At 42.2% G+C, this 20,322-nt stretch overlaps 1 protein-coding gene across 2 annotated transcripts in view; it reads right to left on the reverse strand.

Annotated features, from left to right (window-relative positions):
- ZNRF1 (zinc and ring finger 1) overlaps nucleotides 1-20,322 on the reverse strand; it is a 73,761-nt gene that overhangs the window by 41,195 nt on the left and 12,244 nt on the right. Inside the window, exons 2-5 of one of the 2 annotated variants that reach the window (XM_075282128.1) lie at nucleotides 15,484-15,579; nucleotides 5,368-5,473; nucleotides 3,624-3,713; nucleotides 603-2,901 (exon numbers count right to left, since the gene is read on the reverse strand). In XM_075282128.1, the coding sequence (XP_075138229.1) occupies nucleotides 3,656-3,713; nucleotides 5,368-5,473; nucleotides 15,484-15,579 (260 nt within the window). In that variant the 3' untranslated portion in view covers nucleotides 603-2,901; nucleotides 3,624-3,655. Of the gene's footprint in view, nucleotides 1-602; nucleotides 2,902-3,623; nucleotides 3,714-5,367; nucleotides 5,474-15,483; nucleotides 15,580-20,322 lie in introns of those variants that run through there. The other variant, XM_075282129.1, reaches the window with a different exon arrangement.

The following is a 20,322-nucleotide window of genomic DNA, read 5'->3' on the forward strand; positions in this document are numbered from 1 at the left end:
GCCCAGGTGTTGTAGGGAGGTCATACAGGCACGTGGAGGCCACTCACACTACTGAGCCTCATTTTGACATGTTTTAAGGACATTACATCAAAGTTGTATCAGTCTGTAGTGTGTTTTTCCACTTTAATTTTGGGGTGACTCCAAATCCAGGCCTCCATTGGTTAATAAATTTGATTTCCATTGATGATTTTTGTATGATTTTATTGTCATCACATTCAACTTTATATAGAACAAAGTATTCAATGAGAATATTTCATTCCTTCAGATCTAGGATGTGTTATTTGAGTGTTCCCTTTATTTTTTTGAGCAGTGTATATCAGAAAGGGAGATTTCTTTATGTTCTTTGCATTTATTTTTCCATAATTTGTATTTTTTTTTCTTACCACTTTCTCTATAAAAGTCGATTAAATAACTACTCCATGTGTTTTTTCCTTGCATCATCCACCTTAAAGTCAGGGTAGCTAGAGGGCAGTTCACTAAATGTATAAACTTTTGTTTACATTCCATTAACTGTTCACAAGAGGGACCAAAAAGAAAGTAAATAGCAACGCAAACAGATGAAGGGTGTGACAAACACAAAAGTCTCCACACTACTCAGTAGGTCATAGTCAGGACTCTGTAAAGACCCATTCCTTTATTAGAGAACAACAGATATACAACACAGTCCGCAGCTCATTTCCCTCCCACTTTATAAAATTAAAAAAAAATAAAAAAAAAAATGAATGAGTCACAATAGGGCAAATAATATTTGGCCACCATTAATTTCCCCTCCAACAGAATTCTCCCCATTTGTTTCAGGTAACAAAAAAAAAACAAAAAAGGGCTGGGGGTGTGGGGACATTCCAGCAAGAATAAGACAGTGCAAATCCTTCCACCCCTCTGCTGTAACACTGACAGGGTGCATAAGTCTAAGACACTTAAATAAGTTAGAACTAGGTTATTAGAAAAGAAGAAAAAAGAAAACATGCAAAGTGAGTCCAGGTGGGATCGCTTAAAATGGCAATATCTATAGACCATGTAGGGCCATAGGAGTGGATTAAGAAAGGGAGGCAAAGCTTCACATCCATTTGATAGGGCAGGTATAATTATTAAAAAAAAAAAGTTCTCGCAGTCATTCTAAATATTGTGTTACACAATTGCATACTGTTGCAATGGGATAAAAAAAAAAAAAAAAAAAAGTGATCTATTGGCACCAATTTTCTCCATAAATTCTGACAAAGACCCCCCTACCCCAGCTTTCCAAGGTGTAAGAGATAAAGAGGAAAGAGATTGCACTACATGTATCTGTCCACTAAGTGGCGATACAACACCTACAGCACATTACAGTGGCCAGGCCTAAAAGTGTATAAAATATAAGTCATCTTTACAAGTGAGAAAGCTGCTGTATACAAAGACGAGATATCCTCAAATAAATACAACTTCTGGGTTCAAACATGGGCTGGGGAAACAGTTCCAATTCCAAAGAGAAAAGGGACAACTTTATTTGGCTAAGCTTGAGGACAGAGGATATAGGGGTGATGCTGTAAAGCTTTCAAGGGGATACATAGATTTGGGATGAAATAAACAAAGGCTCAAATTATCATATTCAGGAAGCAATAACTACACAAGTCTATTAGATATGTGGCCAAAAGCATTCTACCTGGTAATGGTGTATTCGGATATAACCGCTGAAAATGATTGTGTAAGATGTGCACATTTCAGCCCTACAAGAAAACAGTGATCAGATTGATCAGTGCAGGAACTTCTATCTGCACAAAGGGTTACGTTAAGGGAAGTGGTGTCATTTTATTATGAGGACAAATCCCCTATAATCCAGCACCAGAAAAGTGAACAGGCTATATTGCCAAAATATACACAGAAAGTGAACACCAATAAAAACGCACAACTGGCCACTCTGAGGGTAAAAGGGTAAAAGTAAGAGGGCCTGGTGGGAGAGACTCCAGAAGTGGCAATCGCAGACAACCCTCACAAATGTGGCTCTTGACCTTATCCAGCATAAATTAATTTATACTATCTATAATAATAATAATAATATTATTATTACAGGAGAGGATGGGATGTTGGCAAAAAAATAATAAAAAAAAAACACTGTAGGGGAGGGTTAAAAATACACCACCCTGTATTTCCTAAGCTCTCCTACTTTCAGCATAGTCACAATGGACCCTTATATTGTCCGTTCACGTGTGCAAAAACTTCAACTCCGCTGGAGATGACATTATGGCAAAGCAGCCCATTCTAGTCCATCAGTGCTCGCCATCTACAAAGCTTTAGTCTGGGAAGCACTGGGAAAAAAAACAAACAAAAAAAACAACAACCCTGGTTTAGATAAGACTCCAGGAAGCCAACCAATGCGCTAACACCACGGCTCTCTTCTTCATCTCCATTTCTGTCTTTGCGCAAGATGGTTTTGCCTTGTTTAGAACCTTGAAACATTCAGTTCAAAGCGCCAAGAACTAAAAGTACAAATGTCTATCTGATGGCATCGCAGGTTACAACGTATCCCTGACCAGGTCACTAGGGTTGAGGAGGGGATTCATATTCTCTTCCATTGACCCTTCTTTGCTCTTCTCCCCCCTCCCCCCAAATCTGTGAACTTCACCGACAAAGGGCACAAGCGACGTTGACTTAAGACCTCTCAGCATCGCTGACCTGGTAGGAGGGGCCTGCAGAAAGACACACCTCATCTGCCTTCTCCCCTTCCCAACGCCTTCTCCCCACGAATATTTTAAGATGATGATGGGAAGAGTCTTCAGTTTGGCTTTTGTTATTCCCCGAATCTTCAGTCTTGGATAACTGAAGGTGCGCATGAAGGAGGGGACGTGTGTGGAAAGCAGTTCAGACAACCCTGGAAGGACGCAGATTCCAGTCTCTGTGATCCTAAAGAGGGTGAAACCTGGTGCTCTGCAAATGGAAAAATTAGAGGAAAATCAACACGCAAGTTACGTGGTACTGTCCTACCAGGCAGGGCAGTCATAGAGATGTGCGAGTGCCGCAAAGATATAGGAAAATATTAACAGGTCAGAAGTTTTCATGACTGAGGGTGTGCACAGCTACATTTAAAGAGGTATTCTCTAGCTGACAGTTTGTGTGAAGGGAACACTGCAGCCAATCACAGGCCTCGCTGACGTACCAACTTTGAAAAGGTGACGTCTGAGGCCTCTGACTGTCTGTAGCTGTCGCCTGGCAAATACTGTGTCTGGATCTGTAAACTGAAGACTGGCCCTACCACAACTGGAACAGGAGTCCAGGGCTTGAGAGGGTAAAGCTTGACACCAGGAATCAACAACCAATGAACCATGTACCACTCTAGGATTTCATATTTGTCAGGATGGTTTCTGTGAAGGATAATCTATACTACCAACTTTTACCAGAACGAGTTCTCTGTAAAGGAAACAATTGTGAACTATAGCATCATATGGCAAACTGGAGGGATGCACTGCACCAAGGCAGTACATAGAGACTTATCAACAGAAATAGAATCAGCAAACCAATATAATAAAAGCCTAAACAGACAAAGCTTGCTGGACCTATGAACCTATGTGACCATACAGATTAAAAGAGTCAGGTGAAAACACGTAATATAAAGCGAAACTGAGGTGTGGATGGATCATAATCTTACATACCTTAAGAGAAAGTCAGCCATAGTGGCCGCAGGTCAATCAGAAGGGTGCTCTGGACAACACCGGTTCACCTCAAACCAGGAATCTATACAGCTGAGACAGAAGAGAAGGATGAGAAATGCAGACAAAACACAAAGAACCAATAAAGGCTCCTCCACTTACATTCACGTTAATGCAAAGACACAGTAGAGAATTTTCATCTCCAGCCACAAGATATGCCATCAATGTCTGATGGGTGCAGGTATTGCATCTATTAGCACAGTTGCTCACATGTATTACTATTTCTGAAGCAGAAAAGTGTCTAGAACTGCACCTCAACTCAGTGTATTTTAGGCGTGCAATGGGGTCTCATCTCTTGGGCCCCACTCAGCACATTAAGATAATGAGTAGAGCGGGGCAGAAATCCAGATGGCCTTGGGCATGGTTCCAGCGGGCCCAAACTCTCAGACATTTCTTATAGTCAATGGGTATAATCAAAGTACACCAGTGGAATCCAGCTCTTGAGATACCAAACCACTCCTGTATCGGGAGTGCGCCACCTCCCCGTTATCTGCATGCACAGTTCCAAACCAAGCTCTATGGTAATTCTTCCATTTACTCACTGTTTTTAAGCTATCTTATTAAAAGGACTCCAGCATCGGGCAGCATTCTTCACTCATGAGGTTGGGTGGGAGGGTGGGGGGGAGGGATTTAGTAGGATACACCTTCCTGCTTTGTGGAGAGATTTAGGCTATAAAAATCCAAAAAAAAATTCTGCTGCCTGGGCATATTCTCTGGAATTCCATAGATGCATAATATGGAAATACCCCTTAAGAAGGTCTTATCTTACTGGTCGTGAATGGAAATATTTTCTTTTACTGATACATAGTAGCAAACTATCATAACAGAAGAAAGATTGGTGGTGTTCATGAATAGAATTCATAGAATTGTCTAGGAAGATAAAAAACTTTCAGTACTATTAGGTCGGATGGCGGAATTCTATACATAAAAATAATGGATACGTTCACCAACAAGGAGTTAACTTGAAAAAGGTGGTAAAATGAAACGGTCTAGTAAAGTTAGAGAACATTTCACTATACAGTTGCATAAAGTGGACACTACTATTAGTGGCTATTCTGCCTTGTGCTGGAGACCTGTGAACCTGACACACCATGGTTGTATGGATGTACAGGAGCGACCAGACACTCCAAATGCTTGTTTGGCATGGCCTTGCCAGAGCAGGCAATCACACCTTGCCACGTTCAAGTGGAGATCACAACAGAGATTTATTCATAAGCAACAAACAAGATCAACAAACAAGGTAGCTGGTGACAAATCTCTAATAGTAACTAACCAGAAAGCCATAAAACCCTGGTTAACAAATCAGAGTCCATCAACAACAATACAAATAAAAAAAAAAAAAACCAAAAAAAAAAAAAACCAAAGAAACATAACCCTTTTTTACAGCACACAATGGGTTAAGAGCTACACAGCGAGCCCCATCACTCGCAAGTAATTACCCCCAGGCCAGTTTGTTCGACAGGAGACTGCTTGTACAAGTCAGGTTACTACAGTAACATCCACTGCACACCAGGCCGGGACGGGCGCCAAGTTACTAAGGCAACGTGTCACGGACCAGCACAATGGCGTTTACCAAACGAGAAATCTTGAGGTGGTCCAAATAAATGTAATAGCTCAATATATACACAATTGGGGAGGACTCACGCCGTTCAGATTACCAGTGATAAGGATGTATGGGGTCTATTACCTTTTGTGGTAAATGCACAGACAGGGAAGTCTGGCTATTGTATCCCCTTGTGACAGCTCTTCCAGGCAGATGACACACTCGCCAGCGTCCCTTGTTAAAACATCATCTGCATAAGGACAGAGAAACAAGATAAAGGGTTATTTACATCAAGAGGTTTTTGCTTCAAATAAATGGTTCAAAAGCTGCAACTCTACTTCGGATATATTGGCTGCTATGGGCATAAAAGGAGAGAAACTCAAACTCCCTACCCCAAACCCTACTGAGAGGATAGTTTGGAGGATCCTCAAGCAAAATAGGGAGGTGGTGGTGGTGTGTGTGTGTGTATGTGTATGTGTGTGTGTGTGTGTGTGGGGGGGGGGGGAATATCAAAACAGCAACTCTGGGAGCGCTGACATCCTGCAAAGAAATCCAAGCAGAAACTATGCAAAAACTGACAAGCTTAATGGATGTAAGAATGGTGAAGGTAAAGGACTCCTATGTTACCATGTAACTTGGCCTGTTAAGAGGTTCTTGATTGACATAGCTTTTGATTCAGTAATTGTGACCCCTTTATACTGCAAATTCAACAAATATCCATTTTCAATTCCTATAAAATCTCACAAATTAAATCTAAAAGAAAAAAAAAAAGTTCTAATTGGGAGGTTTCTCAAAAAAAAAAAAAAAAAAAAAAATTTGTTTTCAGCTCTAATGGTTGAAGATTTGAACATTGTATCGACTCATTTGCATCAACCATTTAGGAAAGTCAGAGAAAAATATCAGTTGCATAATTCGGAACGCGGAGTATCTGTACGCATAGGAAGGCTCTTATATAGGAGTGGGGAAATGGAGGCAGTTGTTTCTTAGGCTTTCTAAAAATTAGAACCGTGGTTCTGGTGTCATATGAAAGATAAACTGCTCAGATCACAGTTCTACATGGCTTATTCCCAGAGATATTCCCAATTGAAAATAGAGTCAGGACTGCCATATTGATATGCAGTGCCAATATATCTCTAGTGAACTATGTGGAAATAATACATGTAAATGCAATCTTTGTGACATAGAAAAGAAGAGTCTCATACCAGAGATGCCCTCACTCCAGACTCCTAAACATTATATAAGAGCCAGGAGATCCGTACAGTTAGTATACATTTTTCAGCTCACAATAAAGAATACAGGTATAAAGAAAGGATAGAAAGTGGATTGCAGCACAGGATTCCACAGCCAAGGGAGAAAATCCATCAGTAAAACATTTAGCAAATGTATTGTCATAAATGCTGCCTGAAAATCAAAGGTTGTCAGTTTAGGTATAGATTGGTGTCTAACACTACAGTGACCTCCATAGCCATATTACAGGTCTCACAACTCACTGCTGCTGGTTTGGAGAGTGTACAAAGCACGGTGTACCAGACTATATATCTATATATAATATAGACTGTCTTGGCCATGAATACTACAAATTCCAACCTATTTTCACATTCTCTAATATCTCAGTGTTTTATTAGGTTGCTTCCCACTGGTTCAAATCAAGGATCGGCTATGAAGATTTACCAAGAAAAGAGAAACAACATCATCCAGTTGATCGACAGGGGTCTCTGACCAAGAAAATTGCATCATGTGAGTGCCATGACAGTTGGAAAAATACAAAATGAAGTCCGTCCATTCAAAAGCCAAGTGGTGGACTGTCAGGCAACAGAGTCAACAAGCCAGCTCATCACAAGGTCTATTAGTCTTGGTGCAACAAACATGGCAGTGGAGGTGGCTCATATGCTTTGTAATAGTGAGATCACAGATGTCTATGCAAGCATTGTGAAACATGTTACACAAGTCTGAAACAATAGCCAGAAAAAAGTTGAAGAAGCCTCAACTGCAATATAGTCATAAGTGGCGTTAGCTCAAGTTTGCAAAAGCGGTATTAAAAAAAATGGATAGTTGAAGATTGTAAACAGGTGATTTGGAGAAATGAGACGAAAGTCAATAGACTGGGCTCTGATGGGTGCAAATGGTTCTGGAAGAAACAAGGGGAAAAAAGGGGCTTACTGGGAAATTGAAGGAACTGTCAAGTTTGGTGGAGGAAAGGCTAGTAACTTCATACACGAGTGCTATGGTTATGGAAATGACAACAGTGTTTGAACAGACAACAAACCCATACATACGTTGAGATTGGCGAAGAAATGTTTCAATGACAATGAAGTGGAGGTGCTGGATTGGCCCCCCACAGTCCACAGACCTCAACCCAATCAAAAACTCGTAGGTAAAAGTTTAAGAAAAAGCTGTATTCGTTCCCAAGCAAGTCAACCAGTATGCATCAACATTGGGAATTTGTAGATGAGACCTGACGTCAGATTTCAGTCAAGACATGCTTCGATCTGATCAAGAGTATGCCCAGAAAGATTCAAGCAGTGGATTTTCAAAACACAAACAAAATAATAAAAACTTAGATTTTTAGGAGAAAAAAACCCCAGTAACAATGACAAGAATCCACATAACTATTCATATGCTAAATAGCTGCAAGTAAAATTTAGGTATGAGATAGCCAAGATGATTGTCTATAAAACGATGGTAGTCTCACATACGAAGCTGTACTGGATGGGGAGATAAGGTGCCTGAAAGCTCGTCAGTGTACACTTATACAGCTTCAGTTCTGTCCAAGAGCTGACGATCATTCTTGACTGACAGAATAATGAGAGCCACATGTATGAGGGAGGATCTTTTTCTGGCTGAGTTACTGGGTCATTAGTCTCCAGTAGAGAGAGCTTCGAGTCTGCGGGTGGTAACTGGGAGCCCATTTGTCAGTTGAGCTATTTGTAGCCTTTGTGCAGGCGAAACTAGTACGACTGACACAGATACCAGCTGCTGCAGGAATAAGACTAGAATCTAACCAGCTACTGCAATACTGGGCAAAGGAGAAGTGTACCTGCTGCTATAAACCTGGCCTGACCCTATCTGTATCAACTGTCTCACTGACCTTTCAGGACAGACATCCCAATTAATTTATATATAAAGATGTAACAAATCAGCAAACCTACTCCACTCTTTTAAAGGGGCTCTATCATTGGGAAAAGTCATTTTCAGATAAGCACATCCTTGCATAGCCTTTAGAAAGGCTATTCCACACATACCTTTTGTATTTAAATCGCCTCAGTGGTTTTTGAATGAGCCATTTTTATACATCTGCTAATTAGCCTCTCTGTGCACCCTGGAAGTCTCATCGTGCACCCTCTGCCTATTGTTTCCTATGTATGTGTACAGCAAAGGCTGCTGCTGATAACTTCCTGCTTCCTGTTTGCACACACAGAGATGGGAGAGAATAGCAGAGATGGGAGAGAATAGCAGAGATGGGAGAGAATAGCAGAGATGGGAGAGAATAGCAGAGATGGGAGAGAATAGCAGAGATGGGAGAGAATAGCAGAGATGGGAGAGAATAGCAGAGATGGGAGAGAATAGCAGAGATGGGAGAGAATAGCAGAGATGGGAGAGAATAGCAGAGATGGGAGAGAATAGCAGAGATGGGAGAGAATAGCAGAGATGGGAGAGAATAGCAGAGATGGGAGAGAATAGCAGAGATGGGAGAGAATAGCAGAGATGGGAGAGAATAGCAGAGATGGGAGAGAATAGCAGAGATGGGAGAGAATAGCAGAGATGGGAGAGAATAGCAGAGATGGGAGAGAATAGCAGAGATGGGAGAGAATAGCAGAGATGGGAGAGAATAGCAGAGATGGGAGAGAATAGCAGAGATGGGAGAGAATAGCAGAGATGGGAGAGAATAGCAGAGATGGGAGAGAATAGCAGAGATGGGAGAGAATAGCAGAGATGGGAGAGAATAGCAGAGATGGGAGAGAATAGCAGAGATGGGAGAGAATAGCAGAGATGGGAGAGAATAGCAGAGATGGGAGAGAATAGCAGAGATGGGAGAGAATAGCAGAGATGGGAGAGAATAGCAGAGATGGGAGAGAATAGCAGAGATGGGAGAGAATAGCAGAGATGGGAGAGAATAGCAGAGATGGGAGAGAATAGCAGAGATGGGAGAGAATAGCAGAGATGGGAGAGAATAGCAGAGATGGGAGAGAATAGCAGAGATGGGAGAGAATAGCAGAGATGGGAGAGAATAGCAGAGATGGGAGAGAATAGCAGAGATGGGAGAGAATAGCAGAGATGGGAGAGAATAGCAGAGATGGGAGAGAATAGCAGAGATGGGAGAGAATAGCAGAGATGGGAGAGAATAGCAGAGATGGGAGAGAATAGCAGAGATGGGAGAGAATAGCAGAGATGGGAGAGAATAGCAGAGATGGGAGAGAATAGCAGAGATGGGAGAGAATAGCAGAGATGGGAGAGAATAGCAGAGATGGGAGAGAATAGCAGAGATGGGAGAGAATAGCAGAGATGGGAGAGAATAGCAGAGATGGGAGAGAATAGCAGAGATGGGAGAGAATAGCAGAGATGGGAGAGAATAGCAGAGATGGGAGAGAATAGCAGAGATGGGAGAGAATAGCAGAGATGGGAGAGAATAGCAGAGATGGGAGAGAATAGCAGAGATGGGAGAGAATAGCAGAGATGGGAGAGAATAGCAGAGATGGGAGAGAATAGCAGAGATGGGAGAGAATAGCAGAGATGGGAGAGAATAGCAGAGATGGGAGAGAATAGCAGAGATGGGAGAGAATAGCAGAGATGGGAGAGAATAGCAGAGATGGGAGAGAATAGCAGAGATGGGAGAGAATAGCAGAGATGGGAGAGAATAGCAGAGATGGGAGAGAATAGCAGAGATGGGAGAGAATAGCAGAGATGGGAGAGAATAGCAGAGATGGGAGAGAATAGCAGAGATGGGAGAGAATAGCAGAGATGGGAGAGAATAGCAGAGATGGGAGAGAATAGCAGAGATGGGAGAGAATAGCAGAGATGGGAGAGAATAGCAGAGATGGGAGAGAATAGCAGAGATGGGAGAGAATAGCAGAGATGGGAGAGAATAGCAGAGATGGGAGAGAATAGCAGAGATGGGAGAGAATAGCAGAGATGGGAGAGAATAGCAGAGATGGGAGAGAATAGCAGAGATGGGAGAGAATAGCAGAGATGGGAGAGAATAGCAGAGATGGGAGAGAATAGCAGAGATGGGAGAGAATAGCAGAGATGGGAGAGAATAGCAGAGATGGGAGAGAATAGCAGAGATGGGAGAGAATAGCAGAGATGGGAGAGAATAGCAGAGATGGGAGAGAATAGCAGAGATGGGAGAGAATAGCAGAGATGGGAGAGAATAGCAGAGATGGGAGAGAATAGCAGAGATGGGAGAGAATAGCAGAGATGGGAGAGAATAGCAGAGATGGGAGAGAATAGCAGAGATGGGAGAGAATAGCAGAGATGGGAGAGAATAGCAGAGATGGGAGAGAATAGCAGAGATGGGAGAGAATAGCAGAGATGGGAGAGAATAGCAGAGATGGGAGAGAATAGCAGAGATGGGAGAGAATAGCAGAGATGGGAGAGAATAGCAGAGATGGGAGAGAATAGCAGAGATGGGAGAGAATAGCAGAGATGGGAGAGAATAGCAGAGATGGGAGAGAATAGCAGAGATGGGAGAGAATAGCAGAGATGGGAGAGAATAGCAGAGATGGGAGAGAATAGCAGAGATGGGAGAGAATAGCAGAGATGGGAGAGAATAGCAGAGATGGGAGAGAATAGCAGAGATGGGAGAGAATAGCAGAGATGGGAGAGAATAGCAGAGATGGGAGAGAATAGCAGAGATGGGAGAGAATAGCAGAGATGGGAGAGAATAGCAGAGATGGGAGAGAATAGCAGAGATGGGAGAGAATAGCAGAGATGGGAGAGAATAGCAGAGATGGGAGAGAATAGCAGAGATGGGAGAGAATAGCAGAGATGGGAGAGAATAGCAGAGATGGGAGAGAATAGCAGAGATGGGAGAGAATAGCAGAGATGGGAGAGAATAGAAGAGATGGGAGAGAATAGAAGAGATGGGAGAGAATAGCAGAGATGAGTGCTGCTGGGAACTTCCTGTGCTGGCTTGAAGCTACTTAGCATATGAATAAAAATGGACTTATTCAGAAACCACTGAGGCAATTTACATACAAAAGGTAGGTGTGGAATAGCCTTTCTAAAGGCTATGCAAGGATGTGCCTAGTTAAAAATGACTTTTCCCAATGATAGAGCCCCTTTAAAGAGGTACTCCTACAAACAAAATATATCCTCTACCAACAGGACCATCAACCCCATCACCAAGCATGAGAATGCCTGAATAGCAGTACAAGTGCACTGTTGCTCCAACCTCTATGAAACTTCCTAACAGAAGCTGTGTACAACCTCTGATAGTCTCTTAGGGATGGATGGCACGTTTGTTACTTTATTCAAAAGTGAGTGCCTTGTTCTTGAAAACAGTAGGGGTCTTGGTAATGGGGCCTCTGGTAATCAGACAATTATGCGCTATACACAAGTTAGGAAAAGTCTGGTACAGGGGGCGCTCACACTACCGTTGGTGACCGCTCAGCAGTGTCCGTGACTATGGTCCGTGCAAGATTTTAGCAACGGACACTAGCTAGTCCATTTCCAATTTCCATTCATTACAATGGGATTTTAGCTTGTGTCCTTTAGTGTCCGTTTACAACCATGTCCATTTTTTCAAGCAGACAAAAAAATCCTACATGCAGGACTTTTCTGTCCGTTTGAAAAAACAGACAGCAAGTATCCGTTATTTTTATTTATTTATTTCAGGGGTTTTTTTTTTTTTTTTTTTTTTTTTTTTTTTTTTAACATTGAGGTCTATGGGCAACGGACATATAACGGACAGTAACTGATAGCTACTGTCCGTTATTTTGTGTCCGTTTATTTTCTGCGCATGCTCAAAAAGCGTTAACAGCAAAAAAACAACAACAAAAAAAAAAAAAGTATAAAAAAAACGGACACTAACATACTAATGTGTCCATTTTCTTAACTGATCTATTAAATGGATCTGTTAAAAAAAAAAAACAGACACATTACCATCAGTTAATGTCTATTATGATAGATGTCCGTTTTTTTTTTCTTTTACACGGACACCTTCATAACGGAATCCAATAGTAGTGTGAAACCTGCCTAAGTGAAAAACCCTTTAACCAGTTCAGGACTGTGAAGTTTTACAGGTAACTGTTATCAAAGAAATACCAAATTCATACTTTAATATTTTAGTAACTTGAAAAATCAATTTGGGGGAAGGGGGGGGGGGGAGTCTAGAATTTTATTGCAGTGCCATATTGTGCCACTAGTAACCTTTTTTTATAGCTCTGACTACAGAACTGATATGGCATCTTGTTTTTCACAGCGAGATGTAGCTTTTGTTAGTACCATTTTGGAGAAGGTGTGATGTTTTGATCACTTTTTGTATTAAAAGAAATTTAAAAAAAAAAAAAAAAAAAAAAAAAGTTGCCAGCCAAAAAGCAAAAATAAAATGAAACTAAAAACCATAGGTTCGGCCATTTTGATTTGCTCTCTCGCTGCAGCATTCAGTGAATAGAATAAATATTTTTATATTTTAATAGTGTGGGCAATTTCAGATGTGGGAATACCCAATTTATTGACATTTACTTTTCTATGGCAAAATCATTATGTTACCATTGTGCCCAGGGCCTGCTCCAGGTTTTTATGGGCCCTTGGGCGACAGAGCCTCAGTGGGCCCCCTTGTAAAGGAGGCGGGGGAGTCGAGACACTGTGCGTTGCAGATGAAGCGAGTGACGTCACGCAGGAGTGTGGCGTCACCAACGCCATACCTCCCAAGTTTTAAAGAGTAGAAAGAGGGGCAAAATGTGTGGCGCGCTCTGCTGCAAATTTGGCTCCACCCACTTTTATGTTGACTCCGCCCATTCTCATTAATTTATCATGTGCTCCCACACAGTATAATCCTCCTACAGTCACCTGTAAATTATATGTCCCCTCCTCCCATCTCTCCCCCAGTTTCATATACACCCTTCCTCTGCCCCCAGTTTCATGTCCCCCCCTCCATCTCTGTCCCCAGTTTCATCACGTTCTCCCCCTTCATCTGCCCACAGTTTCATGTCCCCGTCTCTGCTCCAGTGTCATGCTGTTCCACCCCCCCAATCTGCCCCAGTGTCATGCCGTCCCCCCCCCCCCTTCATTGGGCCCCCTCCATCTTTGTCCCCAGTTTCATGCCGTTCTCTCCCCACCCCCTTCATCTTCCCCAGTGTCATGCCGTTCCCCCCCTCCCCTTCATTTGCCCCCCAGTTTCATGGGCCCCCTTCATTATGTTCCACCTTAATATAATACAAAACAAATACACTCACCTTCCATCGTTCCCCCCGACGCTCCTCTCTCCGCTCTCACTCCATTCACATAGGCGATTAAAGCAGGAGCTGTGACAGCTCAACTCCTGCTTTAAAGCTGCGGCCCAGCTTGCGTGTGTAAGCGCGATGTGATGACGTCATCGCGCCTACACACGCAAGCCGGGCCGCAGCTTTAAAGCAGGAGCTGAGCTGTCACAGCTCCTGCTTTAATCGCCTATGTATTCAGCTCATCAGCGTCCGGCGGACACCGATGAGCTGAAATCGGGACAGGCAAGTGCCGGGAGGCCCCCAGAGACTCTGCGGGCCCCGGCACTTGCCCGACTATGCTGTGCGCTGACGCCGGCCCTGATTGTGCCCTGCCACAAAGCATTGGCAGCCATCAGAAGGCTGCAGTCTGCCATAGTAATGGAATGGTTCCAACAATCTCCCTGAGGTAAAGCTGTTCCATAACCAAACAGGAGGCTGAAAGTGAACATAACATCTCAGATGCCATGGTTGCATTTGATCCCTGTATTTAAGGGGTTAATTGTCCATAGAACAGTCTCCAATAATGACACTGCTGACAGGTCCCTGCTGTATAAAACAGCAAAGACTCAGTGAATATGGAGCTCTGGAGGAAAACACCATGTAAAGGTTTAAAGCCTCATAGTGAGAGACGTATACATACATACATATTGTGATCCCCAAGTAGGTAAATTAGGGCAAGACAGCTAGTAAGGTGCATTAGTATTCACTGACCAAATAAACTACACTATCTGCCTTATTAAGACAACACACATATATAGGGCAAAATATTGGGTAGGGAATAAGCTATAAATACACCTATGCCATAAAAGGCAAAACTACCACAAAATATATATATGATGGTATAAAAATATATTTTTATTAAGTCAAACGACATTAAAAACAGAAATACATAAGACAAAAATGAAAAAATAAGGGGAAAAACACATCCAGATGAAAAAGCACACAGGACTAAGTGTTATGCATATAGACAGATAGGTCCACTATTTGTATTGGAGGCGGCGGCCTATTAAAAAAACATTCCTAGTTTAAACATATCAGGTGAGACATATATGATGAAGGATATAGTATGAGGCACAATGGCTATAATCATACTTGTATAGTCACTGATATCTAGAAAGTGTATAGTTAGCCGCCAATTATACACAAGTATATAGGGCCTTTAGGTGTCATGTAAGCATGCTGGAAAACATCCTTCCCGTGCAAAAAGACGCACCCTGATGCGTGTTTCACATACTCAGGCTTCATCAGGGGGAAAAGCGTGCTTACATGACATCTAAAGGCCCTATATACTTGTGTATAATTGGTGGCTAACTATACACCTTCTAGATATCGGTGACTATATATGTATGATTATAGCCATTGTGCCTTATACTATATCATTCATCATATATGTCTCACCTGATATGTTTAAACCTAGGAGTGTTTTTCAATAGGCCGCCGCCAATGCAAATAGTGGACCTCTCTGTCTATATGCATAACACTATTAGTCCTGTATGCTTTTTCATCTGGATGTATTTTTTCCCCCTTATTTTTTCATTGTCATCTTATGTATTTCTATGTTTTTAATGTAGTTTGAGTTAATATATTTTTATAGCATCAAATATATTTTTTGTGGTAGTGTTGCCTTTTATGGCATTAAGAGGGATCATGCGATTTGCTGAGGGGAGGTGCATGTGACTTCAGAGAGACACAAATACTGTATGCATTTTTTATTTTGAAGGGGTATCCCAATTTAAAGACGTTTATGCTGGTAACAAATCCCTTTTAAAATAATGTGCAAGAAATAAAAAGCCTATTTTTCATTCAGTGCATACATATGTGAATACTTGATACATACCGTTATAGGATAGCCGAGGTTTGCTCAGACACATTATAAAGTGCATCTCCATTTCATCAGAAGCTACAGACTTGGAGCATATGGGGCAGCGAAAGCCTAGGAACATAAACAAAGACATATTGACTATTGTTACCCACAAAGAAACATCAGGGACTTTGGGATGCAAAAATGACAAGCAACAACGATTGACAGCCCTACATTACATACAGTATTATTCACTACTGAAATGTTTACAGGTAATGTTTCCTTAGGATATGTTCACACAGTTTTTTTTTTTTCAGGCGGATTTTGACGCGGAATCCGCCTCAAAATCCGCCTACAAAGATGGCTCCCATCTACAAAAAGCTTGTCTGCAGAGGGAAGCCCTAGAAGTGTAGTGCTCTAGAGTTTCCTGGTAGATGACAGTGGACCTCCACCAGCAGAAGACATGGCTCCCCAAACCATCACTGATTGTGGAAACTTCATACTAGACCTCAAGCAGCCTGGATTGTGTACAGCAGCCTCGCCACTCACCTGCAGACTCTGGGACCCCGATTTCCAAATGAAACGCAAAATTTACTTTCATCTTATAACACCTTTGACGACTGAGCCATAGTTTATAACTTTTTGATGATAGTCTAATTTAGTGAGATTCACTAGTATGTGTATGACATTTAGTTGACTGTGTGCAAGAGAACATAAATCACCATTCACTCCAGAGAGATTATTACTGGTGTGGGAGGTCCTAGTTTTATACAAATAAAGCGGAGTTACTATATAGAGAAATGTTTTACATCTGTAATACAATGTACTTTTCTTTCAGGTACACACCATTTGCAATAGCTCTCCTTGCAGTTAGTGATTGTGTAGAGATCTAGAAGTCCTCAGTCTAGACTAAGGCTAGGTTCACATGTGCGCCAAGCTCTCAGTCATGCAGGTCTGCCGAGGGACGATTATAGTAGGGTCCGCTGGGAGAGAGTCATTTTAATACTGAAACCAGTGGAAGGAAACTTCTCTGACAATTTCTGGTGGTTTCTGTGGCAAAGACTCTGACACAGATGTGAGCATAGCCTAACCTTTGTGAGGTATACAGCCTGGAGACAAATACAAGGACCCCATTATAGTCAATGAGGTCTGCCGGTTTTTTGCCAATCGCCTATCCGTTGTTCAGGTCCTCTATTGAACCAGTACAATGGTTAGAAGATGCCAGTTGTGATATTTGGCCTGTAGAGGGTATTAGAACGTCTTCCTGAAACAACCTAACCAGTGACCACCTACACACATGTAAAATGTGCATGGCTGTGCGTCCTCGCTTGTTTGCTCTTTAACCAGCACATATTGCAGGGAATCTTTGGTCCCCCTAATTTCTACCTCACACCAAATGAGGACAAGGAAGGAAGGAAAAAAAAAAACAAAAAAAAAAAAAAAAACACCCTCCTCTACACCAGAAACCCAGAGTTTGCAGCTGTGCCTCCCCCGCCACGGTCGGCCTGACACATTTTGCAGGAATACGCTGAGGAAGCTGCGGTCTCTGTGGGGTTTTAACAGACATCCTGTTTGACTGGAAACACTGTGTGCGATGCAGCTGTTATCTGTCCTCTGCAAATCGTGTCAATGTACAATGGCTGCAGGAAGCGGCTCTGTAATGACTGCAAAGTGAACAGCACACAGCAGGGGGAATGCAAGGCCATACTGCTGACATATTAGATGTTTATATACAGTCAGGTGGGAGTTCAGGGGACCAGCTTGTACAACACAGAAGATGCTACAGAAGTGATACAGCCGACATGGCATAGGGTCCCCGACGGGTGTTATTGGGCCACCACAAGCCAGGGATGGGTGTGGGAATGACTCTGCCTTTACATGAAAAGGATTAATCACTAAATAGCAGAAAGGGCTGCGAGCCAGAATTACAGACAACGCAGAGTAAAGAGAAGCCCAAGATGAGCCGCGGTGTCAACTATGTCACCCTAACAGCAGCTGTGACAATCCCCAGGGAGGAGACTGCTAGCTCCCTATTTAGAAACCAGTAACAGTGCATAAGTCCTTATTTTATCACATTTCTCTAGGGAAGGTTCCTTATAAATTAGAGCATTGGTACAATGTCTGATCAAAGCTGAACAAGTGGAAACAACTAATAGAAAACAAAGCATGCTGAAGTAGCAATCCACCAAGCATACAAACATGCCCTGTACCCAGGGACATCTGTCACCAGAGTAGGCTCAAACAGGGAAGGGGATGTGACAAGATATTTTCGGGTCTCGGCTCATATGTATTGTACACTAAAAGCTGCAGTTTTGTTCACAGCTTTCTTTATTGTTGCCTCCAAGAAACGCTGTCCATCATAAACAGCTATTGGAAGCCATTAACTCTGTATCTGCTTGCTGCATGCTATATTATATAATGTTTCAGTAATAAGTATCCCAGGCCTGGCCTTTCCCTCCAGTTAAGCAATGATGCGTTTCGGTAATTTGCAGATGAGACAACGATTATCATTTAATGTATGGGAACCACTAGCACTACATAGGAAACCAAACCTTTGTCTATACATTTCTCTATCACTACTAATATATATATATATATATATATATATATATATATATATATCTCCTGTTTATACAGAAAAAGCTGCTCTGACCTCGAGAATTCATTGCATGTCAAGAGACTGAATAGAATAGCCCGACAAGTTCTACATCTGAGTTTCCATAGACCTATTGTTTACCTGATCATGAAATGCAGTTAACTGCTGGAGGCAACACCGCTGACGTCAGCAGGAAAGGTGTGGACGGGTCCTATCACCTTACATTACAATTACTTTGTGAAGGGAACGTCCACCTATAAACCTTTTCCGAAAATATGTTACCAAAAGTTGGAATTGCTCACATACAAACATAAATTTCTTGCTTCCCTTCCACGTAATAAAGTTCTGGCCGATTCTAGCCACCACCAGGAGGATCTTATTGTATACGGTTGTATTGATTGTAATGAGAACCATATAGAGTCTATATTATAGACCGCTTCTACACGCCCTCTAGTGGTGGCTGTAAACTAGCATTCAATGTTAGAGAAGAAGCAGGGGAATTGGGTTTATGTGGTAAAAAGCAGAAAAAGCAACTATAAAACAGCCAACATAAAATCTTGTAAATGAGAAACTGGTTGCTTGGACCTTGTTGCAGAAAAGCCCCACTCAAAAGATAGGTTGTTAGGCAGAGAATCCTTAGCAACCTGACTGTCAGATAGGGCTTGCGTCACAAAAGCAACAGAAGTGAAAAAAAGCAGCAAGTCTCACGTCAGGTCTGTTCTCATCTTATTATTGATTTAATAGAAGTTTTATTTTAGGTGAACATTACTTATAAAAGGTGCAAAGCCAATTGGCTGGTATAGGTGAACACTTTATACTAGACTCCCTAAACTTTGACGTTATACCCCTATATATACCAACAGAGAAACGTTTGATATAGTGAGAACAGGACAGCAATACTGCTTCTATCCACAAAAAGGGGAAACAACTGGTAGCATTATGCACATATTAAATAGGAAACGTTATAGTTAGATGATGTGTATGATATAGAAACACACATATAAATTATATGATATCACACAAATACACTAGAAGGAGGCTGATATTGGAGGTAAAAATAGGTGCCGATTTCAGATACAGACACCTCCACACCCGCGGTATGCATTGTATACATTAAAGCAGGTCAGGGGTGCGGCAAGAGATGATCAAGCCATGAATAACTCAAGTGGCTGCGACACCTCATTGTGCAGTACAGAATAACTGGAAAGAGGACACAATAGTATCAAGGAGGTAAAGAGACTGAAGCTTAGACCCGAGCTCACTCTGTGGCTATGACTCATCTCAGTCAATGTTCCCCTCAGTTTCATCTAATATCACTTTCAATATGAAAGTCCAACTCTCCAAATACTTCAGCTGTGACGCTTTACCTCCCCCCTGCCCCCCCCCAATACATTCCCCCACTCTATGGCAGATTTAACATCTTGGGTTAACACCCGGTCAGTATACCACTGCCTGCCTATAGATGTTGTTGGGCTACAGTCATTTAATACCATTCCACAAAGCTGTATGCGCTATGCGACTGCTTTTTTTTTTTTTTTGGACAAACCATACAACACTAAGCATGTGCGACAAGATCCATTATAGCGGCAAAGACTTAGAAGTGACCTCATCATATAAACAGTTATATGGTGCTGAAACAGCAAGAGATTACAGTCACTTTGTACCCAGACTGTGGAGTCGGTAGGCCAGAGTACCAAAACCTTTATAAGACATGGTCAGACAGATGCAATAAAGCTCATCCAATTATACAATATTAATTGTAGAATGGAATTTACAATCATTTTACATATGCAAAAAGAGCAAAAGACATGGCCCGCACATCCCAGTCTTATACATTGATCTGGTGCTTCTCAGCAAATTGTACTATACTGAACACGAGGTTCTTCGTATACATATTGATCAAGGTGTATATGCCCACTAGCCACTTCACGGCGCCCTCTTTATAGTGGGTCCCTACTCTACTGGGTGCGGCACTGCACAGCGACGGCGCCCACAGGGGGAGCGACCGAGGGGTCCAGCAACACCCCTTCCACTAGACCAAGCCCCCAGGCTCTTGGCTGCGCCGGCCCACAGGCACAGCGCCACAGAAGCAGCAGACACCACACAATGTGAACAGATCTCAAAAATTCACCTTACCAAAAAAAAAAATCATTTACAATCATTTAGAGTCAGAGTTCAGTTGTGTGCCACAGGTCCCTCTTGCTGCCTGACAGCCATAGTGAATTGTATGTTTACCTGAGGAGCCACGCAGCTGTGTCTCTACTACTGGTATCAGAGCA

The sequence above is a fragment of the Leptodactylus fuscus genome, chromosome 7 (genome assembly GCF_031893055.1).
Source record: "Leptodactylus fuscus isolate aLepFus1 chromosome 7, aLepFus1.hap2, whole genome shotgun sequence".
Classification (NCBI taxonomy): Eukaryota; Metazoa; Chordata; class Amphibia; order Anura; family Leptodactylidae; genus Leptodactylus; species Leptodactylus fuscus.